The 26,817-nt window shown below is 46.3% G+C and overlaps 1 protein-coding gene across 1 annotated transcript in view; it reads left to right on the top strand.

Moving 5' to 3' along the window:
- The window catches only part of LOC141176270 (cartilage oligomeric matrix protein-like), a 1,029,762-nt gene that overhangs the window by 676,669 nt on the left and 326,276 nt on the right, over positions 1–26,817 (top strand). The window contains exons 9-10 of the mRNA XM_073660229.1: positions 9,923–10,030; positions 10,427–10,586. Of these exons, the coding sequence (XP_073516330.1) occupies positions 9,923–10,030; positions 10,427–10,586 (268 nt within the window). The remainder of the gene's footprint in view (positions 1–9,922; positions 10,031–10,426; positions 10,587–26,817) is intronic.

Raw genomic sequence — 26,817 nt, 5'->3', positions numbered from 1 at the left:
GGACCCTGAGGTTTGGGCCACAAAGTCGGGTGCTTTGCTGCCATGTGCCTGATCATGCTGGTAGTTTTACTACCCCTGCTGATGCTGGCCTGGCAGGTGATGCAAATGGCCTTTTTGGGGTTATCGGCAGAGTCTTTAAAAAACAGCCAGACTCGGGAAGACCTAACAGTTGTACTGGCAACTTTCGTCTTGTTGGTGTTACGGGGAACAGTTGGAGATGGAGGCTGAAGAAGAGGAGGAGGATGAGATGCAGGAGCTGTAGACTGTGGGGGCAACCCTGATTGACCTAGGGCCTGCAATTCTCAGCGTCGGGAGGATGTGTTCCGTCCCAAGGTCCGACTGGGTCCCAGCTTCCACTATGTTAACACAGTGTGCCGTCAGCGAGATGTACCGTCCCTGCCCACAAACGCTTGTCCACGTGTCCATGGTTAGGTGGACTTTCCCAGTAACTGCATTGTTGAGGGCACGGCTAATGTGGGACATGTTCTTGTGTACACGGATCAGTCGTCCTGGTCCCTTGGCAGAGAAACAGCCCCAAAGCATGATGTTGTCACCCCTATGCTTCACAGTAGGTATGGTGTTGTTTGGAGGCAACTCAGCATTCTTTCTCCTCCAAACACGACGAGTTGTGTTTCTACCAAACAGTTCTACTTTGGTTTCATCTGACCATATGTCATCCTCCCAATACTCTTCTGGATCATCCAAATGCTCTTTAGCAAACTTCTGATGGGCCCGGACTTGTAATGGCATAAGGAGGGGGACATGTCTGACACTGCAGGATCTGAGTCCCTGGCGATGTAGTGTGTTAGTGATGGTAGCCTGTGTAACGTTGGTCCCAGCTCTCTGCAGGTCATTCACTAGGTCCCCCCATGTGGTTCTGGGATTTTTGCTCACTGTTCTTGAGATCATTTTGACCCCATGGGGTGAGATCTTGTGTGGAGCCCCAAATCGACGGAGATTATGAGTGGTCTTGTATGTCTTCCATTTTCTAATTATTGCTACCACAGTTGATTTCTTCACACCAAGCTGCTTGCCTATTGCAGATTCAGTCTTCTCAGCCCGGTGCAGGGCTTTAATTTTGTTTCTGGTGTCCTTTGACAGCTCTTTGTTCTTCACCATAGTGGAGTTGAGGTTGCGGACATGTGTCTTTTATATTGTTAACAAGTTCAAACAGTTGCCAGTACTACAGGTAATGAGTGGAGGACAGAGGAGCCTCTTAAAGAAGAAGTTACAGGTCTGTGAGAGCCAGAAACCTTGCTTGTTTGTAATTGACCAAATACTTATTTTCCACCAAAATTTGAATAAAATTTCTTTCCAAATCAGACAATGTGATTTTCAGGATTTGTTTTCTCATTTTGTCTCTCATAGTTGATGACTACCTATGATGTCAATTACAGTCCTCTCTCATCTTTTTAAGTGGGAGAACTTGCACAATTGGTGGCTGACTAAATACTTTTTTTCACCACTGTATGTCTATTATAGTGTCCGTGTCTATTCCAATTCACAGCACTGCAGGTAATATCGATTCACCAAAAGCAAAGGAGTTTTAACTCCCAACCATAGGTGTGGAGGGAGGACAGTCTCCTGATCCAACAGGGTTTACCTTATGGAGATTTGTGGTTGCAGCTGCTTCTCTTAGGGCATTACCTTTGGCGTTTCACACAACAGAAGTGCCCCAGCTGATGTGTTTGAAGAGAGAGATGTCTGACAGAGAGAAGGTGGTCGTATACAGCATGTACAGCCGCCGGAGCTTGGTGACGTCACACTTTCGCTTTGAAATGCTGGGTGAGTATAGTTCAGCAGTCAGTTCAGCAATTGTTACTGTAGGTTGAGTGTTTTCTATACGTATAACTCTAAAATACCTGTAAGAGAAAGCACTTATATAATCCCTATACCTCCTCCTAAGCACAGGTTCACTATTTCATATTTTCTGTTAATATATATTAATCACTAGTGATGAGCAAACATGCTCGCCACTGCTCGGTACTCGTCCGAGCATCTCACTACTCGAGATGCTCGGAGCTCTGCGAGTATTTCCTGGTTGCTCAGGCGGGAGCTCGGGTCCCCTCCCTGCATGTTTGGCGCTCTTTAGAGAGCCAATGAACATGCAGGGATTGCCTGCTACACACTGTAATGCCGTAGCCATGTTGGTTGTGACATTACAGTGATTGGCTGGCCGCACAGCATCATCAGTTGTATATAAGATCGGGTGCCGCCATGCTCGTCACAGTCTACCCCGGAATCAGGCAGAGTAGGGAGAGGTGCTGCTGCGTCAGGTAGAGATTTGCTTGTTTAGAGTTAGTATAGGTATTCCACAATATATATCTATAATATCCATCTGAATTCACAGTACTTCTGAGGACTAATCCAGCTGCATATTATCAGTGGTAATAGCAGGAATTAGGCAGGAAGGCAGTGTATGTGGCAGACTGCAGTGTATAGTACAGCACAAGAGGCTCAATTCCAGTTCTGTCTGCTGCTTCTGTTACAGCTATTTCTACAAATAGCCCCAGGTATCATGGGCCAGGGATAATAATTTTTTGATTTTAATCCTCATTATTTGGTTAAAAAGCAATCCAGAGAACACCGTTTTTCTTCTCCATTTGCTTGTTGCCACAGCAGAATACAGCCAGATTCTTACCATATTACAGTGATAAAAATCCAGACATTTTTAGTGAACGTGGAAAATATTGGCCTCCATGTAAACTTTGCTGCAGTGTGTCAGTGAAGTTATTGACACCAGGTCGCTGTGAAACATAGAAACCTACAGGCCAACTATTTAAAACTGTGGTTTTTCGTCACACGTATCACATGTCGCTGCTGTTCAAATCCAGCCATTTGTAGTGAGCGTGGAAAATATTGTCCTCCATTTAAAATGGGCAAGGCGCGTGGCAAGGGATGGGGAAGTGGACGTGATGGTGCATGCAGAGGACAAGGCCGTGGGCAAGCTGAAATTGTGCCACAACAAACACCCACATCTTCTCGCTCGACCTTCCTGTCCCAATTAATAGGGGACAGCAGAACACCACTATTGAACGCAGAGCAGTGTGAAAAAGTTATTGGTTGGATTGCAGATAATGCTTCCAGTCACTTAGCTACCAACACCACCACCCTGTTTTCCACACGGTCAAGTCTCAGTAGCTGTGAGTCTGGACCGCAAATTCCTCACCCTGATCCTCCTTCCTCCCACCATGCTGAGTGCCCGGAGACAACTGATCCCACGCTTGGACACTCTGAAGAGCTGTTCACTTTTCCATTTATAGATTCGGGCCTCTCGCCTGGTCCACTTGAAGCGGGGCAAGAGGAGATCGCATGTAGCGATGCCCAAATATTTGAGCAGCCACAGTCATACGAAGGCGATGGTGGGAAAGTGTCACAAGAGATGGACGATGATGAGACACAATTGCCAGAAAATCAGGAGGAGGACCAGGGTGTGGAAGTGGAAGACGAGATGGTGGATGATGAAGTCACTGACCCAACCTGGCAGGAGGACATGCAGAGCGAGGACAGCAGCACACAAGGGGAGGGAGGCATAGCACCACAACAGGCAGGAAGAAGCAATGTGGTGGCCGCAGACAGAAGGCAGGTGTTACGGGTCCGGGTGGTGGAACCTCTGCTTCGGTGCAAGGAGGGACCAGAGGGGCGGGACTAAGTGCCTACTCAGCCTGACCCAGGTCACATGGCGGCTTAGTCTACTCCGTGAACCAAAGAGGGACTGGGCAGGTGAACCAGGTGCCACTCTGGGACCGACCTTGTGTGAGAGCAGGCGACTCCTACAAGTCAGATGACAGGAGCTGACCGCTACAGCGGATGAGCACGGCAGGCAGGCTGGCGGGTGGTCCAGGTACATAAGCAGGCAGGTACGGCTGATAGCCAGAAAGGCGCTCCGGGTAGGCAAGCTGGCGGGCACGATAGGTTACTTGGCAGGTGCTCCAGGTTGGCAGGCTGGCGGGCACGGCAGGTAACTGGCTGGTTCTCCGGGTTGGCAGGCTGGCGGGCACGGCAGGTAACTGGCAGGTGCTCCGGGTAGACAGGCTGGCGGGCACGGCAGGTAACTGGCAGGTGCTCCGGGTAGACAGGCTGGCGGGCACGACAGGTAACTGGCAGACTGTTAGGCAGAACTGTTAGGCAGACTAGTGGGCTGGACTGACAGGCAGCTGGACCTGAGGGCTGAAGCAAGTGTTAGTACACGGAACAACAACCTTGCAAAGGCACCTCCATTTTGGAGGAGGTGCCTTATATAGGAGAAGTCCTCCGGTCATAGGCCGGGGACTTTTTAGGGCGGCGCGCAAGGCCCCCTTAAGAGGGAGAAAGCGCGTGTCCTAAGCACAGTGTCTGGGAAGCTGCGCGCGATGTGTGCCACAGCAGCTGGAGAGCAGGAAGATGCCGGACAAGGGCCACGACGGTGAGGAGAACGCTGTCTCTGCCCGGCAGGAGGCAGAGACGCCAATGCTACAGCGGGCAACCGTTCCCCATAACACCAACACAAAGGAAGTTGCCAGTACAACTGTTAGGTTTTCCCAAGTCTGGTTATTTTTTAAAGACTCTGCCGATAACCCCAAAAGGCCATTTGCACCATCTGCCAGGCCAGTATCAGCAGGGGTAGCAAAACTACCAGCCTGACCACCACCAGCATGATCAGGCACATGGCATCAAAGCACCCGACTAAGTGGGCCAAACCCCAGGGTCCAGCAACAGTGTCTTTGGGTGAAACTGCTCGTTCCGCTGTTGTGCATGCACGCCAATCCCCTGTCCATGGCGCATGCCAAGATGCCTCCCACCCTGCACCTGTCGTTAAACACTCTCAACTAGCACCATCAGCAAGCACGTCCATGTCCTTGTCCCAGTGCAGCGTTCTGTTGTCCCTACCCCAGTCCTTAGAATGCAAGCGCAAATACGCTGCTAATGCCCCACAGGCCACACTACTAAATTAACACATTTCTCGACTGCTTGCACTTCGAAATATTGTCTTTTAGGCTCGTGGAGATGGAAGCTTTCCACAGCCTGAAGGCAGCGGCCGTCCCTCGGTACTCGGTCCCCAGCCGCCACTATTTCTCCCGGTGTGCCGTCCCCGCATTACACAAGCACGTGCCCCACAACATTAGCCCTCAACAATGCAGTTACTGGGAAAGTCCACCTAACCACGGACACGTGGACAAGTGCTTGTGGTCTGGGACGGTACATCTCGATGACGGCACACTGGGTTAACATAGTGGAAGCCGGGACCCAGTCGGACCTTGGGACGCAACACGTCCTACATTCGCCGAGGATTTTGGGCCCTGGGTCAATCAGGGTTGCCCACATATTCTAGAGCTCCTGCACATCCTCCTCCTCCTCTTCAGTCTCCGTCTCCGAAATAACCACATCAGTCACAAGCTGGAAGCACTGCAGCACTGCTTCAGCCAAGCGGCAATAGGCTGTGCTGAAGCTAATATGCTTATATGACAAACCACACAACGCTGAAGAGTTGTGAACAGCTCTGAAAGATCAGGCAGATCTGTGGCTGACACCGCTGAACCTACAGTCAGGCATGGTCGTGTGTGACAATGGCCGGAACTTGGTGGCGGCTCTGAGACGAGGTGAGCGCACACACGTACCATGCCTGGCCCATGTGCTTAACCTCGTGGTTCAGCGGTTTCTCAATACCTACCCAGATCTGTCTTATCTGCTTGTCTAAGTACACCGCCTGTGTGCCCATTTTAGAAAGTCAGCTACAGCTTCCACCGCTTTTGCCATGCTTGAGCAGCATTTGCAGCTTCCGGCTCACCGACTGGTGTGTGATGTCCTCACGCGTTGGAACTCTACACTGCAGATGTTGGGAAGGATTTGTGAGCAGAATAGGGCAGTTGTTGACTACCTGCATCAACAAGGCCGTCGGTATTCAGGTCAGATTCCCCACATAAAACCTCAGGAGTGAACATGGATGTCAGACATATGTACCATCCTCCAAAACTTTCAGGACTCCACCAAGATGGTGAGGGGCGATGACGCCATAATTAGCGTCATCATCTAGCTTCTCTGTCTTCTGAAACGCTCTCTGCTCTTAATGAAAGAGGATGCATTGCAGGGGAAGCACGATGAGATGGAGCAAGGAACCATACAGGGTGATTACACACAGCCCAGCCTCATCTCATCCAAACGTGGATTGGGTGACAATGAGGAAGAGGAGGAGGAAGAACAAGAGCTAGTTTCCTGCACTACTAACTGCAGAACCGCCATACCGTCTGTTCAGCGTGGATGGCCTGAGGACAGGGAGAAGGAGGAGGAGTATAAGGAAGAGAGCATGGTCAGTCGTCCTCTTGGTGAGGACACGGAAGTCTTGCCTCTTTGCAGTCTGGCACACATGGTTGAGTTTTACACTGCCTTTCCCATGACCCTCGCGTTGTCCAAATTTTGGGTGAAAGTCATTACTGGTTGGTGACGCTTCTAGATCCACGCTACAGGGAGAGCTTTGTCTCATATTCCTTTGCAAGACAGGCCTAATAAAATGGGGCAGTACGAGAAGGCCCTTGTTGTGGAATTAGTGAAAAAATTCCCATCTGAAAACGCTGGCGGCAGAGGTCACAGTTCATTGGACAACCAAGGAGTACAGGTGAGAGAGCCACAAATGCAATCCAGCAGAGGCAGGGGAACACTGTCAAAGTTCTGGGACAGTTTTCTCAGACTCTCCCATTGCACAGGCCCTGAGGTGGGGGGTACTCTCACAAGGAGTGAAAAGTTTTGGAAGATAGTGAGGGACTACGTTGCCGACCGTACCAACGTCCTCCGTGATTCTTCTGTGCCTTATAATTATTGGGTATCCAAGCTGGACACATGGCATGAACTGGCTCTCTATGCCTTGGAGGTCCTGGCCTGCCCTGCTGCTAGAGTTTTGTCAGAGCAAGTTTTTAGTGCCACCGGTGGAATTATAACCGATAGGCGCATTCGCCTGTCAACTGAAAATGCTGACAGGCTGACTGTTATAAAAATTATCAAGGGCTGGATTGGACCAGACTTCTCAACACCACCGAATGATAGCAGCGTAACATAAACTCAAATACAGTGTTTTTTTGGGGGGAGGTTTCCCATGCACCTCTGTCTTCACACCCAGACATAGGTATGCGCTTCCTGATTTTGTCTATTTGCTCTTGTTCTCCTCCTTCTCCACATCCTCATTCTCCACCACCATATCAACATATCTACATCTCTTGCAAGGGACATTGGAGTTCCTCCAAATTTTTGGCAGCCATTGCTTCACTGCATAGGCAAACACTATGGTAGACCCACTTCCTAATAATGGGAACATTGTTTTTAGGAGGCTCTCTGACCTCTACGCCTCTTGCAAGAGGCATTGAAGTTTCTCCAAATTTTTGGCAGTCGTTGCTTCACTGCATAGGTAAACATTATGGGGGACCAACTTCCTAATTATTGGAATATTGTTTTTAGGAGGCTCTCTGACCTCTACGTCTCTTGCAAGGGGCATTGGAGTTCCTCCAAATTTTTGGCAGCCCTTGCAGTCACTGCATACGCAATAACAGTATAGGAGACCCACTCTTTAAGTATTCTCTAAGAATATCGAGGGCCGACTGCTGGCCCTTTAAGAATAGTAGGGGCCACCTGATGGCCCTATAAAAATATGTTTTGTGACTTTCAGAATCCCTCCATCATAAATGAAACAAGATGTGTCTGATGATGTGTCGCACACCACATGGCCAGATAAGGTTGTAAAATGTTAAAATGACATTTCCCGGTGAATGCATTTGTCTTACAAAATAACATAAAAAGAAACACAGTAGGATCTTTCTTTGGTATAAAAACCAGAGTCGCCAATGTAGCCTCAATCTAATCACATTGTTCAGCTCCTGCACCTCCTCCTCCAGTTCGGCCTCTATCTCCGAAAGACCACATCAGTCACAAGCTGAAAGCACTGCAGCACTGCCTTGGCCAAGCAGCAACAGGCTGTGCTGAAGATAACATGTGTAATGCTTAGGTGGCAAATCTCCCACTGCTGCAGAGTTGTTGAAAGCTGTAACACAGCAGCCTGATCTGTGGCTCTCACCACTGAACATACAGCCAGGCATGGTTGTGTGTGACAATGGGCGGAACCTGGTGATGGAGAAATGACAGCCGGAGTAGATATGGTTTTCCAAAAGTCAGTGCTTTCACCGAGCTAAAAAATATGGCTGTGGTGAAATACAGCTTGCCGACAAACTGTGGACTGGCTCCTCACCGTCCCTGGCCACATTCACTTGTCTATGTGTTTGTGGGTAGGCGGTCCTTCCAGTAAGTGCACTAGGGAGGGCACGGGTAATGTTGTGGGACCCGTGCTTGTGGAAGGCAGAGACAACACCGGGAGAAATGGTGGTGGGTGGGGACCAAATATGGACACCCAGCCGCCACCGCCATGAGGTTGTGAACAGCTTCCGCCTCCACAAGCCTAAACATTTCAAGTGCAAGCAGCTTTAGAGAACTTCCTGGGAGAAATGACAGCTGGAGTAGATACGGTTCCCCAAGTCCTTTCACCAAGCTAAAGAATATGGCTGTGGTGACATACAACTCTCAGAAAAAAAGCTGTGGACTGGCTCCATACCATCCCTGGCCACATTCACTTGTCCACGTGTTTGTGGTTAGGCGGTCCTTCCCAGTAAGTGCACTGGGGAGGGCACGGGTAATGTTGTTGGACCCGTGCTTGTGGAAGGCGGAGTCGACACCGGGACAAATGGTGGTGGTTGGGGACTGAGTATGGACACCCGGCGCTGCCGCCATAAGGTTGCGGACAGCTTCCGCCTCCACGAGCCTAAAAGGCCACATTTCAAGTGCAAGCAGCTGTCAAAACTTTAACAGTATAGTATTGCAGCCTGTGGGTGGGTTTGGCTGGCTGCATACTTGCGCTTGCATTCCAAGGAATGGGGTAGGGACAACTGAATGCTGCACTGGGACAAGGACATGGACGGTGATTGTTGCAAGTTTGCAACCACAGGTGCATGGCGGGAGGCATCTTCGCATGCGTCAAGGACCATTTATGATGGGCACACTTTTAGGCAGTGACCTGGGAGTCAGAGATGCTTCCAAGGGTCTTCCCCATGCTGTTCCCATGTCTTTTCAGCACTGTTTGCATGTTTTTGATGATGTGTCACACACCACATGGCCAGATAAGGTTGTAAAATGTTAAAATGACATTTCCCAGTGAATGCATTTGTCTTCGTTGAAAGCAATGCAAAAGTGCAAAAATGCATCAAAAACGCTACGTGTGAACATAGCCCAAGTTGTGGAGGAACATTTTTGTTTTTGTTTATATTTTGCCTCATATACCAGTCATTACCCTGGAAAGGATGTTACTTAACAAAAATCCATTTTGGTTTTGTTTTTGCATGTTTTATTGTGAGTCCGTAAAAGTGGCGTAATACCTCTGTCAATGTTGTTGACATCTGTGACCTGGTGGTGAGAAATGCATCCAGGGATCTTCCCTATGCTGTTCTCATGTCATTTGAGCACTGTTCCTGTCGATTTGAGCAATTTTTAGGCCCTCTGCAGACCGTCTGGGGGAGTCGCCAGAAAAATGCTCGAGTTTCCCATAGATTTACATTGGGCTCGTTATTCGGACCGAGCACTCGAGCATTCCAATTTGCTCGAACCGAGCAACGAGTACCTGAGCATTTTTGTGCTCGCTCATCACTATTAATCACCTTTGATTTAAACTACATCATAATTAGATATGATAAAAGTATTGTAATATTTATGAATTAATAACTCTACCAATCAATATAGTATATAGAGACAATAGTAAAAAAAAGTTGCTCTTGATAATCATTGTTTAGATCATTTTCTTAGACAATTTAGATAAAGGGTCTTTGACTCTTTTAGATTTAATTTTGCAAATACATTGGTAATCTACGCCACAGTATAATTTTTTTTAATGAGCTAATTTTTTTCACTTTTTCAGGACAATTGTGTGACAGTACCTAATTCTGGTCAGGAAGATGCTGATAAAGATGGAATTGGGGATGCTTGTGATGATGACTCTGATGGAGATGGTATTCCAAATGCCGAGGTTTGCCGGATAATTGTATCACATATTAAACAAAGGACAAATAAAAGAACTTTAATGTAACATCACACTTTTATATATGCTTCAAATTCTAAAGTGTATATGAATAAATATGTTACATGAATCCAGGTGAGGAAATGTGCATATATCATATTTATGAAATGTGTTTAACACCATACCCAGAGTCTATGGGCTAAAGGTTTGGAGCTTGAGTAGAGATATCTATGCGGGATTCATTTTTTCATTGGTAAAAAAAAAATATGTCGGTGATCTAAAGGAATAACACTGTTCTCTACCACATAGTACACTGATTCAATATTTAGTGACATGAAAGCATGAATTTTGATCTCAATAAATAATATTATGTATACTGATGAATGCACATGGTTTCTTTCGTAGGATAACTGTGTTTATGTTCATAATGTGGATCAAAGAAATGGAGATCAAGACAACTTTGGTGATTCCTGTGATAACTGTCGCAACATCAAGAATGATGACCAAAAAGACACTGACCGGGATGGTAAAGGAGATGTCTGCGATGATGATATGGATGGAGACAGTATGTTTCAGTTGTTACTTAAATCATAGTACATATCAATGTGAAAATTATATAGCCACAGGCAAAGAGAAAGAGTTGATTATAGGGTTTTGTATTGGAACTGCTGATTAATTATTCATGATGTGTACCTGAATATACTATTTGCACCATTATTAGATGAATATTTTGAATAGATCATAATTTCTATGTATATTTTCCAATTTCAAACTGTATTAAAGGGGTATTGCCATCTCCAAGATCCTATCCCAATATGTAGTAATTGTAATAATAATAAGGCTGAGTTCACACGATGCGTATTTAATGCGTTTCCGCAGCGTTTTTGCAGTTGCGTAAATGCCACGGAAACTCATGAAAAACGCATGGTAGAAGGGAAGCAATGTTCCCCAATTGAAATACGCATGTGCTGTGCCCATGATGTGTATTTTTCCGCAGCATAAACGCTGCGATCAAAAATCTGCAGCATGTCAATTAATTTTGCGTAAACGCGGCGTTTTCGCCGCCATTGACTTGCATTAGAACGCGCCAATTCCGCAAGACTGCATCTGTACTTGCGTTATTGGCGCGTTCTAATGTGCGGATGGTACCCGAGTGTGGAGAAGAGGAGACTCTCATCCACACCCAGGTACCATTAAAAAAAGCTGTAAAACAAGAATAAAATAAAAAATATATATATACTTACCATTTGTCGGCCCGCGCAGCGCTCCTGCTTGGTTCCCGGCACTTGCAGTGAGTTGTAGGACCTGCGCTGACGTCAGAGTCATGTGACGGGTCACGTGACGCTGACGTCGGCAGGTCTTTCAATTCAAAGTTGCCGGCAGCCGGGAGAACGGAGTGTAAAGCAGGACAGCGCGGGCCATCGGAGGTAAGTACTGTATATACACTCTCTCGGGTCACACTATATAAATCCATGCTGTTTGCATGGATTTATACAGTGTGACCTAGTTGTCAAGCACTTTCCAGGTGATGCTAACATCGCCTGGAAAGCGCTTGTCAATCTGCATGCGGAAACACATGTGAACCCGCATGTGGATCCGCATGTATTCTGCAGGAAAAACGCATGCACAATCTGCATGCTTTTTTCTGAAAGGGAGATGCAGAAATGATGCAGAAATTTTCTGCTTCATTTCTGCATCGTGTGCACATACCCTAATAATACCTTCAATTAAAAATGTAGTATAGTTTTTCTGATTCGCTATTTCTCTTTCCTCATGTGCAGTGCATTGCAAGACCTTAGGTATCCATGGTTACTACCATTGATATATTGACAGTTAGCTAATTGCTAGAGGTCGTAACCGTGTATACCTAAGATCCTGCAATATACTGCACATGAGGAAAGAGACATAGCGAATCAGAAAAACTATACTACATTTCTAATTGGAGGTATTTTTCTAATATTATTATTACACCTACTACATATTGGGATAGGGCCTTGGAGATGGGAATACCCCTTTAACTTGAATGCTTGTTGGATGAAGCAAATCAGGTTGTGTACTTGGATATCAACACTAGTGATGAGCGAGCGTGCTAGTCACTACTCGTTACTCGCCCAAGCATCACTGTGCTCGGGAGGCTCGTTACTCGGCGAGTATTTATTGAAAGCTCAGGAGGAATCTGTAATGCCATAGCCATGTTGGTATTGACATTGGTGTTATTGGCTGGTCACATAGTGTCACTGGGTCTATATAAGACCCAGGACCCTATGCTCGTCACAGTCTATCCCGGAAACAGGCACAGTAGGGAGAGCTGTTGCTGGGCGAAGGCAGGGATTCCACACCAATTTTATTTCTTTAATCTCCAACAACAGCACTTATTTGAGCTCATTCTATTGAATATTAATACTGCTGTTAGCAGTAGTTAGAGATTGTGAAGGGATAGTGTAGGACAGGATAGGGTTTATTGCACATCCTTTCTGCTGCTGGAACTCATATCTAATAGCCCTTCTGAGGGCTACAAATAATCTTGTTGCTCTTAATCCTGCAAATTGTTGTGAAAACACATATACGCAATTTACACTGCTCAAGTTGTGCATTAACAGCATACAGCCAGACTTGGTTCATTGGAATAGTATCGCTATATAATGCAAACAGTGAAAAAGTCCATCTGAGGTGTGCTAAATTTGCCGTGATACAAATGCTTCTAAGTGTTCAAAGCATCAAAATATTCTACGCTATTTACAAGTTGTGTGTTAAAAACATACATCCAGACTTGGCCAGTAACCAGTAGCATCGCTATATTGCTATTGCACTGTAACAAGGCCATCTGAGATAGGCAAATTTTACTGTGATAAAAATACTGAACAGTTTTCTCAGCATCAAAAAATTGAACGCTATTTAAACTGTGCCAGTTGTGTGTTGTCGAAAACTTACATTCAGACTTGGCCAATAACCAGTAGAATCACTATATTACTATTGCACTGTAACAAGTCAATCTAAAGTGGACAAATTTTACTGCAATATAAATACAGTTCCAGTCTTTCGTATCTCATATATTAATTATATCACTGCAATATATCCTTAGAAAATACAAGAAATATTTTAATAAATATATCTTAAAAAGTTATTGTAGGATTACAAAATAGTTGCAGCAGAAGAGGTAGTAAATATAAATGTTATGTAAATGCATCTGCTACGTTTAGTAAAATAATATACATTTTACTTACTAAATGTTGCATATATGATAACTACACTCAAATCAATCCGTCACTCTAAATGTCACACAAAGTGTGGGAAAGACTAAGTGCAACACGAAGGGAGGAGGGGGAGGAAGCCCAAACACTAGGGAAAGGGGGAGTGGAGACCCCTAGGCAGAACTAATATCACCCTGCCTACCGTATCATCCCTATATAGGTTCCAAACCTATCGCTGAACAGGACCCCAAGCCCTGAAAGTCTCTAGAGCTTGGCCCTAGATAAGGAGGGAACAGGGTGAGCACTAGTCAGGCCCCACTACAAACTAAAGACAACAAGGTAGGCAAACAAAGGGGATACACTTAGCTTGAGCAGACACCAGAGAGATAACGCCAACTGTCCTACAAGGGTACCAGAGAAGAAACTAGCCTACTGCTAGAGCTCCAAGCCTGCAAAGAAGTACATAGAACTATCACCGGTGACTCTCTGAAGAAACTGAGACTATTTAACTACCCTGCAAGGGTTTGTCAATCAGCAGCAGAAGGTGGAGGTCGCTGCTGTGTCCTAAAGGAAGAAGGATATAAGTATACTACAGAGATGAGGGAATCAAGAAGGCGTCTGCAATGTCAAGCTCAGTGACCTTCTACAGCCAGCACCAGAGCGGCTGTCCGTGACACTAAACTAAACATTTGATCATACATGGTAAATGTATATTTGAACATATCTGCTGCTCATCTTATCAATAATCTTATCTTTACTAAATAGCTAAAGAACTCTGAAATGCACTGATTTCCAAGTTAAAGGGTTGTTTTAATCTTGTGTTTTAAGGAGCATGCCACTGTGAGAGAGAGATATGTGGACATTGCTGCAGTGTCAGCCTCCGGCCACAAGAGGACTCTGTTGCCTCTGAAAGGGACTCTATGGTGAACTTGATGGTGTTTTAGTGAGAAAAGAGGAGGGAGTAAGGAGAAGAGGCAGATTGTGCTGCTGCATCCAAAGCTCTGTGGATGCAGTGTGCTGGGAGCTGAGAAGGACTTTGAGTAAAGGTGACACTATGCCTGTGATTCCTGCCAGAGCGGAAGAATCACTTTGGGGGGGCGACTACGGTTGGATGCAGAGTTGAATTCCCCCCAAGGTATCTGTGTGACGTGAAGGGCCATCTGACAGCCTGACAGACTGAAACTGTGCTCCTGTGACAACTTCAGGATCCTCTCCTCGGTCTTCCAGTTAAGAGACTGGTCAGATGATCAAACAGCTTCTGCAGAGATCAGTTAATGGCCGGTAAGTCCTGAACTCAGGCCCCACAACAGGGATCCTGGTGGGTGCATGGACACAAACCTATAGAGAGAGTTTGGCACCAAACACAGGTTCTCAGTTAAAGACATTGTTTGCTAACAGGCCTCGGTGAACCTTAGCTAGCTTCTCCCCTCAGTGGGTGAGCGTGTGTATAGAATAACAGTATTGTAATCCTAGAGCATTGTTAAGTTTGTGAACTTTTGCACTGCACCACTGCAGGGGCCACCTCTTGCACCCATCTGATTACATCCTTGTTCTGGGTAACACTTGGTTACCGCATTAGTTTAACTTGTAGTACCTCCTGGTCCTGTCCATTGTGCAGCGCAGGTATCCCAGCTGTCCAGAGCTGGGTTTTTGTGAAGTTTATCTGTGTTCTTTTCTTGAGTTGCCGGGGCAACCCAGTTTTTGTTCTTAGTAAAAAGGTGTTCTCTAACAAATTGTCTGCTGGTATCCTTTGTCCTCGGCCCGCTGTATTCTGAGAGAGAACTCCCCGATACACGGCCTACACCACTCCTCTGTCTCTTAGCTTCCAGTTTTCCAGGAGTGGTGGATTCCTGAAAATTGACAGTTTAGACCAGCTGCATGGTCACACCGAATATGACCTGTGCCCAGCTTACTACTAACAAAGGCTGCTCTGCAGCATTGTTTTAATCTGAAACACTACTCCGTTTTACAAAAAAATAGTAGCCTGAAAAGTAAGCTGGCCATGGGAAGAAAAATGCTTTGAGCAACTCCCTTTGCCTCCTTCCCACCCAGTTGACTTGATGAACAGGTCTTTCTATTTCTTTATCTATGGTTGTAGTCCTGTCTATAAATAAATCATATCAATCTGTAATGACTGAGTCTGGATTTCATGCTTTTTGTGGTTATGGTAGCATGAAAAAGGGTTGATAGGTTCCCCTTTGAATTGTGCCTTGTGCATTTAAAAATCCCACAAATATAATGCATCTGTCTGATGTCAGATGATAGAAAGTTTTCAGTTTTTACAGGTAAATATGGACACACAAAATTACTTAAAGTGGACAATTTGAGCCTAGTTCATTAAAACTGTTCTAAGAAACAGTTTTGGTGTTGTCTGCAGCAACCTCATTTATCACAAATTCAACAATATAATGAAAAAGAAGTCCAATATATTTTTCAGTTATCTTATCTTAACAATTATCAAACATTTGCATGCAGCTTTCCATAAATAAATAGAAGTGGTTTGGATGTCATTGCAAGACTTATTGTCACGAATCATTAGGGTGAGGTGACAGTCAGGAATTAGGCACGTGACGGCGGCGGGAAGAAGGACCTGCGTAGGGTGTTAGGGGACCTTAACGACAGACACAGGTTAGTGTCAGGAGGTGTCCTATTTCTCACTCCCTACCGTTAGCGCCTTCCTCCCCCGTATATCATTCCATTGTATTCGTCTGTTGTGCCGTCCGCTGGACATCCCCTTGTCCGTGCCATTATAAGTGACACGCACCGTTTTCTTTCCCCTGAGTCCCTATGGCTCAAGCCCAAGCATTTGCACAGCTGCTTCAGCCCCTCATGGATGAGGTTACCGAGTTGCGGTCACAGGTGGTGCAGCAGCTTCAGCAAATATCTGGGTATTGGGTCTCGGGTCATGCCCAGACTCAACCTGAACCCAAAATATCTCTTCCCAACAGTTTCCATGGAGGGAGAGAGAAATTTGAATTTTTTAGGGAAGCCTACAAATTATATTTCAGGCTCTGCCCTCGTTCCTCAGGGAGTGAGGAATAACGAGTGGGGATTCTGTTCTCCCTTCTTGGGCATTATCCCCAGTTCTGGGCCTTCTCTCTACCGACCGACTCTCCATCTTTGCGGTCAGTGGACGAGATTTTTGCAGCTTAAGCCCTGGAATATAGTGATCCTGAGAGTGTCTCCCTGTCAAAACTCCGTAGGATCAAGTAAGGGCCGGGCGGCTGAGGAGTACTGCTCAGAGTTTCGGAGGTGGGCCACTGACACTTTTGTGAGGGTATGTCAGTTAGGCTGCAGGATTCACTAGCCCAATATGCTACTCCAAGGTTGTTGGAGGCCGCCATGGCCCTTGCTATCAGGGTGGATAGACGCCTCAGGGAGAGATGTACACCGATTCTGCCCCCTGTTGTTGTTCTTAGGGAGGAGGCCACGCAGGTGCTGTCGGATGAACCCATGCAGTTTGGGGGGTACCTCCATTCACACTAGGTTGCGTGCGGTTCACTACGGGAAGTGCGCGTGTTTTTACTGTGGTCTTATGGATCATTACATCAATGTCTGCCCATCTCGGGCCAAACTTGCTGATCCATTGCATAAACCGCATCCCCCTTGTCGTGTGGAGGGAGACAACCAGGGTGTGTACATTTCCTCCATTAATACGTCTTTGTTTTCCCTTTCAGCTGACATAGTAGTAGGTGGGAAAACTGAGACTATTCTGGTTTTGGTGGATAGTGGAGCTGGAGTCATTTTGGTCATTTGATGCTCGCTTTGCTCGCTTTGCTCAGCCCCATGGTCTTATCGGTAGGGCACTAGCGAGATCCATTCCAATTTTTGCCATGGACTCCGCTCCCTTTGGCCAGAGGAATTTGACCCGTTGTACATAATGTGGACTTGCGCGTAGGGACTCTACATAGTGAGTTCCTGTTGTGTTACGTCTTGGAGGGTCTGCCTACGTCCATCGCCTTAGGCCTTCCTTGGCTGAAGAAGCACAATCTGGTCGTAGATTGGCGGTCCAGAGAAGTAGTCAGCTGGGGCAAATTTTGTAAGAACAGTTGCCTGGGTGCTACTATCTCTGCCGTTTTGGTGAAACCTACCCCTCCTTCTCCGGTGGGGGTAGCTAAGGTGCTACCAGAGAATAGGGGGGAGACTCTATCCATACCCCAGGTTAACTCTAGATCTTGGTGTCTTCAAAGAGGGGTTGATCAGGTGGGGGTTCTAGTTACCACTGAGTCTCCTAAGGGGAAGGGTTTTGTGACCGAGGGGGACGCCTCCGTTGTTGGTCCTGCAAGTACCATCTGGTTCCAAACGTACGTGTGGTAATAAACGTTCAGGTACGGACCTGTGTGTGAATGAGTATGTATGGGCATCCACTAAAAACGTCAGGTGGAAGTACGCATCAGGGACTCTGGGTTCTAGTGTGAATGGTCCGTATAGGGTTACGGTCATCCTCAGCCCTACGACATTCCAGTTGGAGTTACTCCCAGTGATGCATTTCCTTAACGTATTCCACAGGTCGTTGATTAGTAGATTTGTCATGTCTCCAGAGCCTGCGTCATTACCATCACCGTCGGTATTCATTGTCTGTGTCCTTGATGACCAAGGGTCTACGGAGGTGAATACTGGTTTTCAAGGTGTCCTTGTTATGATCTGCTACAAGAACTAAGGAAAAATAGGAAAACTGTCCCTACAATAGGACCAAGCTGATTCCCTACTATGCAGTGGGCAACTTGTTCCTTGTGAACAGACTCGCCTTCGTCCTCAGCTAGTCTGAACGCAGACCTATAGATATAAGGGAGGGGTCCATAAAAGTACTAAGGACTGGGACAAAATTGGACACCTAGCAGAAGTTGTAGCAGAGCAAAAAGACAAACAGACAAAAATACTTAGAGGTCCAAGGACCAAGCAAACTATAGAGATAGGTACAAAGCACCTGGCTAGATTAAGAGTCAAAGTAACACTGAAGTCCAGCAAAGCCAGAAGGGCGGAGCTGGAATAAATAGGCAGCAGGTCACGTGACCACAAAATAGAAAAAATCTAACAGGAGGGTTCTAACAGTACCCCCTCTTCTATGAGGACCCTCCGGATCCTCCCGGCCCAGGCCTATCAGGAAACCTCCTGTGAAACGCTCTGATAAGTCTAGGAGCAGAGACATCATCTGCTCTTACCCAGGAGTTATCCTCAGGACCGAAACCTCTCCAAGCGACGAGATACTGCAATCTCCCTCTATGCCTTCTGGAATTCAGGATACAAGAAATTTCATATTTACCGTCTTCCACCACCGGAGGAACTGTGACAGTGGCATCCCTATCCGATACATCAGCTTTTTTCAACAAGGAAACATGAAACACCGGATTAATCTTCCAGGAGGAGGGAACCTCCAACCTAACAGCAGAATGGTTAACCACCTGAAGCACCTTAAATGGTCCCACAAACTTCGGACCCAATTTCTTAGAAGGAATCCTCAACCACCGATTTTTTGAGGACAACCAAACCATGTCACCAACAGCAAACAAAACCTCTTGAAGTTTCCTGTTAAAATACTTCTTAGACTTTTTGTTAGCCTCTTGAAGGTTACAACGTACATCAGTCCAAACTCTCTCCAAATCACCGGAAAAATTCTCCTCCTCCGACACAGCCGACACCAATTTGGAGAACGAACCAAATGAAGGATGTCTCCCAGTACAACAAAAAAACGGATAACACCCAGCAGAAGAGGATGTATGGTTGTTAAGAGCAAATTCAGCAAGTGGCAGAAACTCAGACCACCCCTCTTGATTATCTGCCACAAAACAACGCAAAAACTGCTCAACATCCTGGTTCTTTCTTTCTGTCTGTCCATCAGACTCAGGATGATACCCAGATCAAAATGACAAATGGACTCCCAACCTGTCACAAAAGGCACGGCAAAAACGAGCCACAAACTGAGGTCCCCTATCAGAAACAATGTCGGTGGGAATGCCATGGAGTCTGACAATTTCCTTGACAAATGCCTTAGCGAGTGTCTTAGTGCAGGGTAGTTTAATGAAAGGAACCAAGTGACACATCTTGCTAAAACGGTCCACGACCACCCAGATGACAGTGAAACCCTCGGACACAGGAAGGTCAGTAATAAAATCCATTGCCAGATGCGTCCAAGGTGCACAAGGAACCTCCAGAGGGCAAAGCAACCCCGCAGTAGGAGCATGTGAAGCCTTTGATCTAGCACACACCATACATTAACGCACCCATTTAATGATTTCCTTCTGCCACCCAGGCCACCAAAAACTGCGACCTACCAGTCTCTTAGTCTCAGAAATTCCTGGATGACCTGCCAACCGAGACTCATGATACTCCACAAACAACTCTCTCCTAAAGGTTCTAGGTACAAACAACCTCCCATGGGGAGTGTTAGATGGGGCATCCTCCTGGGCTTTCAGAATCCCATCTTCCACAATGGAGTCCAATGCTGCTACCACAACTCCTTCCTGTAAAATGCTCTCCTCCTCCTCGGTACCAACCATGGGAGAAAAGCTGCGAGATAAAGCATCAGCTTTAACATTCTTAGTACCCGGGATGTAAGTAACCGAAAAATTAAACCGCAAAAAAAACAGTGCCCACCTAGCCTGATGGGCATTCAAGCGCTTGGCAGCATCTAGATAGATCAGATTCTTATGATCAGTGAAAATCTGAATGGGAAATTTAGCACCTTCCAAGAAATGACGCCAATGTTCAAATGCGAGTTTGATAACCAGCAATTCCCGTTTACCAACATCGTAATTAAGTTCGGTTTCAGAAAATTTTTTCGAAAAAAAAGCACAGGGATGAACCCCATCCTTGTTCTCCTGAGACAAAACCGCACCGACCCCCACCGAAGAAGCATCAACCTCGACCAAAAAAGGCTTGGTCTCATCAGGCTGCGTAAGGATGGGGGCAGAACTGAACCTCTCCTTGAGATACACAAAAGCTTCAATGGCCTCAGTAGTCCACTGGACCGTATTCGCACCTTTCCTGGTGAGATCGGTCAGCGGCATGACAATTATAGAAAAATTCTTAATGAATTTTCTGTAATAATTGGCGAAACCCAAAAATCTCTGTATCGATTTTAAACCAATAGGCCTAGGCCATTCCTGCACAGCCTGAACCTTCACCGGGTCCATCTCAAATCCCTCGCTGGAGATAATGTAGCCCAAAAAACGAATTCTCTGCACAGCGAACTCGCATTTCTCCAGCTTAGCAAAAAGTGAATTGTCACTTAATAACTGCAATACCTCACGTACGCTCTGCCAATGAGACTCCAGATCTGGCGAATAAATCAAAATGTCATCCAAATACACCACCACATTCTTACCAATCAAAGGTCTCAGGATGTCATTAATAAGGTTCTGAAAAAACGCTGGTGCATTGGTAAGACCAAAAGGCATAACCAGATTCTCAAAATGACCCACTGGAGTGTTAAAAGCAGTCTTCCATTCATCACCCTCCTTCATTCGCAACAAATTGTATGTCCCCCGGAGATCAATTTTAGAGAACCACTTGGCCCCCACTAACTGGTTAAACAAGTCAGGAATTAACGGCAGTGGGTAGGAATTGCGTACGGTAATTTTATTAATTTCTCGAAAGTCCAGACATGGACGTAAACCGCCGTTTTTTTTTTTTACAAAAAAAAATCCAACAGCCACAGGTGACTTAGAAGGTCTAAGGTGACCAGCAGCCAAGCTCGTCTGTATGTATTCCTCCAAGGCTTTTCTTTCAGAGATAGTAAGATTAAATAAGCGACTCTTGGGAAGAGTAGCTCCAGGAACAAACTCAATGGTGCAATCATAGTCCCTATGAGGAGGTAGAATTTGCGACTCCTCCTCTGAAAAAACCTTCCAAAAATCCTGAATAGGTACAGGTAATTCCCCTCTTTCCACAGCAGCAATGCGACCGTTACAACATTTATCATAACACTTAGGACTCCAAGATTTAATCTCATTAGTAGACCAGTCCAGTAAAGGATTGTGCAGTTTTAACCAAGGCAAACCTAACACTACTGGAGAAGGTAAATTATTTAATACCACTAAATCCAAATTCTCTTGGTGAATGCCATTGATAGTGAGGGGAAATGCAGCAACCTTGTGAGTAACACATTTCAAAGGAGTGTTATCAACAGCAACCACAGAAATAGGAGATGACAAAGGTTTAGGTTCCAATTTAATTTTTTCCAAAAACCCCTTATCAATCACATTCAGTGTAGAACCACAATCCACAAATACCTGAAATTCAATCAACTCCTCCTGCAATGAGGTACTCCCTGAAAGAAATACTCCCTTAGTGTTTAAACAAGCAATACGGGTGTAACTGACCTTTTTTTTTCTTTGTTTAACAGAAGCTCACAGTTCTTAACAAAATGGTCAGATTTACCACAGTAAAAACACAATCGCTTGGAAAACCTGTGGTCTTTTTCCTGAGAGCGGAGTGGCATCGCCCCAATCTCCAAAAAGTCTCCGTAATCCGAGCAGACCCTCTGATGACTAGGAGCTGCCATAGCAGGAGTTTTCTCCTCATTAACCCTTGCACGCAGTCTCCTGTCCACCCGTATAGCTAATTGCATGGCTTCTTGCAAGTTTCCAGGTGCAGGGAAAGCAATCAGCAGATCCTTAACCCTTTCACCTAGACCAGCAAGAAACAAACATTTTAACGCTGAATCATTCCATCTCACTTCAGAAGACCACCTTCTGAAGTGTGTACAATAATTTTCAACATCCCCTGACCCCTGCTTTAAACATCTCAGTTGTGTCTCAGCAGAAGAAACTCGATCAGGATCGTCATACAACAACCCCATAGCAGAAAAAAAATCTTCCACTGATCAAAGTGATCTTGGTCAATATAATTTCCTTCAGCTAGACACAATTCCTTTGTATGTTATTGAGGGAGAAATGCGCTAATTTTGTTTTGTTTTCTATACTAATTTACTGATGAATAGGACATATTCTAATAATGTATTATTATAAAATTTAGATAACAGGGTTTCTTGTATCTTCTTTAAAGAGGTTTTTCCAGTAATTTTATTTCAATGACCTTTTAGATATTGATAGTTTATCAATATAAGATCGGTGTAGGTTCGACACTAGTGTTGAGCGAGCACTAAAATGCTCGGGTGCTCGAAGCTCAGGCCGAGCTCATCGTGATACTCGGGTGCTCGACCCAAGCAATGAGCCCAATGTTAGTCTATGGGAGACCCGAGCATTTTTTCGGCGGAACCTCCGGCAGTCTGTAGAAAGCCTAAAAAGTGCCCAAAACGATAATGGCAGTGCTCACATGACATGGGGACAGCATGGGGATCGCCCCAGAAAGCATTTCAGACCCCCAGGTCACTGCTGTCAACAATGTGGTCAGAGGTATTAAGCCACTTTTACGGGCTCACAATAAAACGTTCAAAAATGAAAGTGAAACTATTTTCCTGTGAAATACGTTAAGGAACATCCTTTCCAGGGTAAAGACTTGTGTATAAGGTAAAATAAATAAGCAAAAACAAAAATACTCCTCCACAGTTTGGACTATGTTCACAAGTAGCATTTTTTATGCGTTTTTACACTTTTGTATTGCTTTCAACCGTGACAAATGCATTCACCGAAAAATGTCATTTTAACATTTTACAACCTTATCTGGCCATGTGCTGTGTGACACATGCATACAGTGCTGAAAAGACATGGGAACAGCATGGGGAAGACCCCTGGAAGCTACTCTGACACCCAGGTCACTGCCTAAAAGTGTGCCCATCAGAAGTGATCCTTACCTCATCAGAAGATGCAGACTTGCAACTATCCCCGTGCAAGTCCTTGTCCCAGGGCAGTGTTCAATTGTACGTCCCCCATTCCTTGCAATGCAAGCGCAAATATGCAGCCAACCACCCACCCACCCGCAGGCTGCAATACTATACTGCTAGCTTGCACTTGAAATGGGGCCTTTTAGTTTGGAGGAGGCTGAAGCTGGCCACTACCTCATGGCTACATCTGCGGCTAGGTCTCCATACTCTGTCCCCAGCCGCCACTATTTGTCCTGGGAACCTTCCCACACACTTTTCTTAGCCTGGCCTGCTTTAGGGCAGCATTGGACGAGCCCACCAGACAACCAGAGACTCCTCCGGTGGGCGCTGGCTTCTCCATCAGGGGAGTAGAGAGTGCCAAGGTGAGGAGCATGATGATGATGATAGAAGTTAGCATCTGCTTTGTTTTCTTGGAATGCAAGCGTAAGTATGCAGCCTGCCACCCACCCACCCGCAGGCTGCAATACCATACTGCTAGCTTGCACTTGAAATGGGGCCTTTTAGTTTGGAGGAGGCTGAAGCTGGTCACTACCTCATGGCTGCTTCGGCAGCGAGGTCTCCATACTCAGTCACCAGCCGCCACTATTTGTCCTGGTAACCTTTCCCACACTTTTCTTAGCCTGGCCTGCTTTAGAGCAGCATTGGACGAGCCCACCAGACAACCAGACTCCTCTGGTGGGCCCTGGCTTCCCCATCAGGGGAGTTGAGAGTGCCAAGGTGAGGAGCATGATGATGATGATAGAAGTTAGCATCTGCTTTGTTTTCTTGGAATGCAAGCGTAAGTGTGCAGCCTGCCACCCACCAACCCCCAGGCTGCAATACCATACTGCTAGCTTGCTTGCACTTGAAATGAGGTCTTTTAGGCTTGTGGAGGCAGACGCCGGCCACCATGTCATGGCTTAGTCGGCGGCCTGGTATCTATACTCAGTCCCCAGCCACCCGGCGGCCGGGTGTTTATACTCGGTCCCCAGCCACCCCTATTGGTCCCAGTCTGCCTTATACACAAGCGCGCATACCAAAACATTACCTGTGCCCTCCCCAGTGCATTTAGTGGGAAGGACAGCCTATTCCGCTGTAGTGTGTGCATGCCAACCCCCTGTTCATGGCACATGCAAAGAAGCCTCCCGCCCTGCACCTATCATTGCAGACTTGCAACTATCCCCATTCAAGTCCTTCCCAGGGCAGTGTTCAATTGTACCTCCCCCAATCCTTGCAATGTAAGCGCAAGTATGCTTGCTTGCTTGCTTGCACTTGAAATTGGGCCTTTTAGGCATGTGAAGGTGGAATCTGTCCACCACGTCATGGCTGCGTCGGCGGCCTGGTATCCATACTCAGTCCCCAGCCGCCCGGTGGCCGGGTGTCCACGCTTGGTCCCCAGCCGCCAGGGGGCGGCCAGGTGTCCACACACGGTCCCCAGCCGCCCCGTGGCCGGGTGTCCATAAACGGTACCCAGCTGCCCCTATTTGTCCTGGTGCACCTTATACACAAGCGCGCATACCAAAACATTACCTGTGCCCTCCCCAGTGCATTTAGTGGGAAGGACAGCCTAACAACAAACACGTGGACAAGTGAATGTGGCCAGGGATGGTCCATCTCACTGACGCCTTCACACTGGGTTAATATTGTGGAAGCCGGGACACAGTTGGACACTGGGATGCAACACGTCCTCCAGACATAGAGGATTTCGGGTCCTGGGTCAATCAGGCTTCAACACAAAGTTCAGAAGGTAGACAGCAGCAGTGGTCGGCCTCCTACACAATGAGTAAATTATTCATGATCATGAGGCCATCCATCTCCTTAGCTTTCTATTCCTTGGAATGCAAGCGCATGTATGTAGTAGCGGCTAGGCCTGAGGTGGTCAGCGTTTTGGCGCATATCCTACCTCCTCCAAGGATTGCTGGATGTTTTCCTGCTACTATCCCAGTTCTATGACTCCCGTTAAAGCAAAGCTTCAGGTGATGAATGATGGATGAGGTGGTGGAAAAGGAGAAAGAGCAGGAGGAACAGGGACCATTCACATCAATATCAGGCCAGTCAACGACACATGTCTTGTAGGATATGTTCCTGTACCAAAAGGAGCAGTTCGGCTACAAAGTTATAGGGCATACAGTGAGTGCAATGCCTACCAAAAATCTCGAGGCACTCCAATGCCCCTTGGAAGTGACATGGAGGTCAGAGGGCCTTAACTAAACCGTTTTTTCCATTTATAGCGACTGGGTCTCCTGTACACTGTTGGCCTAAGCAGTGAATGGAAGGCTTTCCAAAAATTATGAGGAACTGCAATGCCCCTTGAAACAGATGTGGATTACAGCATACTAAAAACCTTCTACCCGTTATTGGGAAGTGGGTCTCCCTTAGTGTTCGCCTATGCATTGAAAAGCAAAAGCTTACTAAAATTAGGAGGAAATGCAATGCCTGTTGGAAGAGTTGTGGAGGTTAGAGGTAATTAAAAACAACATTTCAATGCCCCTTGGAAGAGCTGTGTAGTTCAGAGTGGTTTAACAAGACGGTTTTAATGCCCCTTGGAAGAGACGTGGAGTTCAGAGTTGTTTAACAAGACTGTTTTAATGCCCCTTGGAGGAGACGTGGAGGTCCCAGTAGAATAAAAAGACAATATCAATGCCCCTTGGAAGAGTGGTGGAGGTTCCAGTGGAATGAAATTATAATATCAATGCCCCTTTGAAGAGTGGTGGAGGTTACAGTGGAATAAAAAGACAATATCAATGCCCCTTGGAAGAGTGGTGGAGGTCACAGTGGAATAAAAAGACAATATCAATGCCCCTTGGAGGAGTGGTGGAGGTCCCAGTGGAATAAAAAGACAATATCAATGACTCTTGGAAGAGACGTGGAGGTCACAGTAGCTTAACAAGATGATTTTAATGCCCCTTGGAAGAGACATGGAGTTCAGAGTGGTTTAACAAGACGGTTTTAATGCTCCTTGGAAGAGACGTGGAGGTCACAGTAGCTTAACAAGACTGTTTTAATGCCCCTTGAAAGAGACGTGGAGGTCCCAGTGGAATAAAAAGACAATATCAATGCCCCTTGGAAGAGTGGTGGAGGTCCCATTGGAATAAAAAGACAATATCAATGCCCCTTGGAAGAGTGGTGGAGGTTACAGTGGAATAAAAAGACAATATCAATGCCGCTTGGAAGAGTGGTGGAGGTCGCAGTGGAATAAAAAGACAATATCAGTGCCCCTTGGAAGAGTGGTGAAGGTCCCAGTGGAATAAAAATACAATATCAATGACCCTTGGAAGAGACGTGGAGTTCACAGTAGCTTAGCAAGACGATTTTAATGCCCCTTACAAGAGCCATACAGTACAGCATGTTAAAAACATTATTCCCATCATTGGGGAGTGGGTCTCCCATAGTCTTTGCCTATGCCTTCCAAGCAAAAGCTGCCAAAAATTAGGACGGAGGAACTTGCAATGCTGGCAACACAGACCACCATCACCCTGGTGGTATAGTGGTGGTGGAGGCTGAGGATAAGGAGAAGGGCAAAAAACAGCCGAAATGAGGAAGCGTATACCCATGTGTGGGTGTGAAGCGGTGCGTGGGAATACACCTCCCGAAATAACACAGTGGATTTGACTTTGTTATTCTGCTGTCATTTGTTGATGATGAGAAGTCTGGCCCAATCCAGCCCTTGTTCATTTTGATAAGGGTCAGCTTGTCTGCATTGTCACTTGACAGGCGTGTGCGCTTATCAGTTATAATTCCCCCAGCGGCACTAAAAACACGCTCCGATAACACGCTAGCGACAGGGCAGGCCAGGATCTCCAAGGCGTACAGAGCGAGTTCATTCCAAGTGTCCAGCTTGG

Source organism: Phyllobates terribilis, unplaced genomic scaffold, assembly GCF_046119375.1.
Source record: "Phyllobates terribilis strain yellow unplaced genomic scaffold, ASM4611937v1 Scaffold_22__1_contigs__length_20350403, whole genome shotgun sequence".
Lineage (NCBI taxonomy): Eukaryota > Metazoa > Chordata > Amphibia > Anura > Dendrobatidae > Phyllobates > Phyllobates terribilis.
The sequence above is the reverse complement of the archived record's forward strand: the minus strand, read 5'-3'. Positions and strand labels throughout refer to the sequence as shown.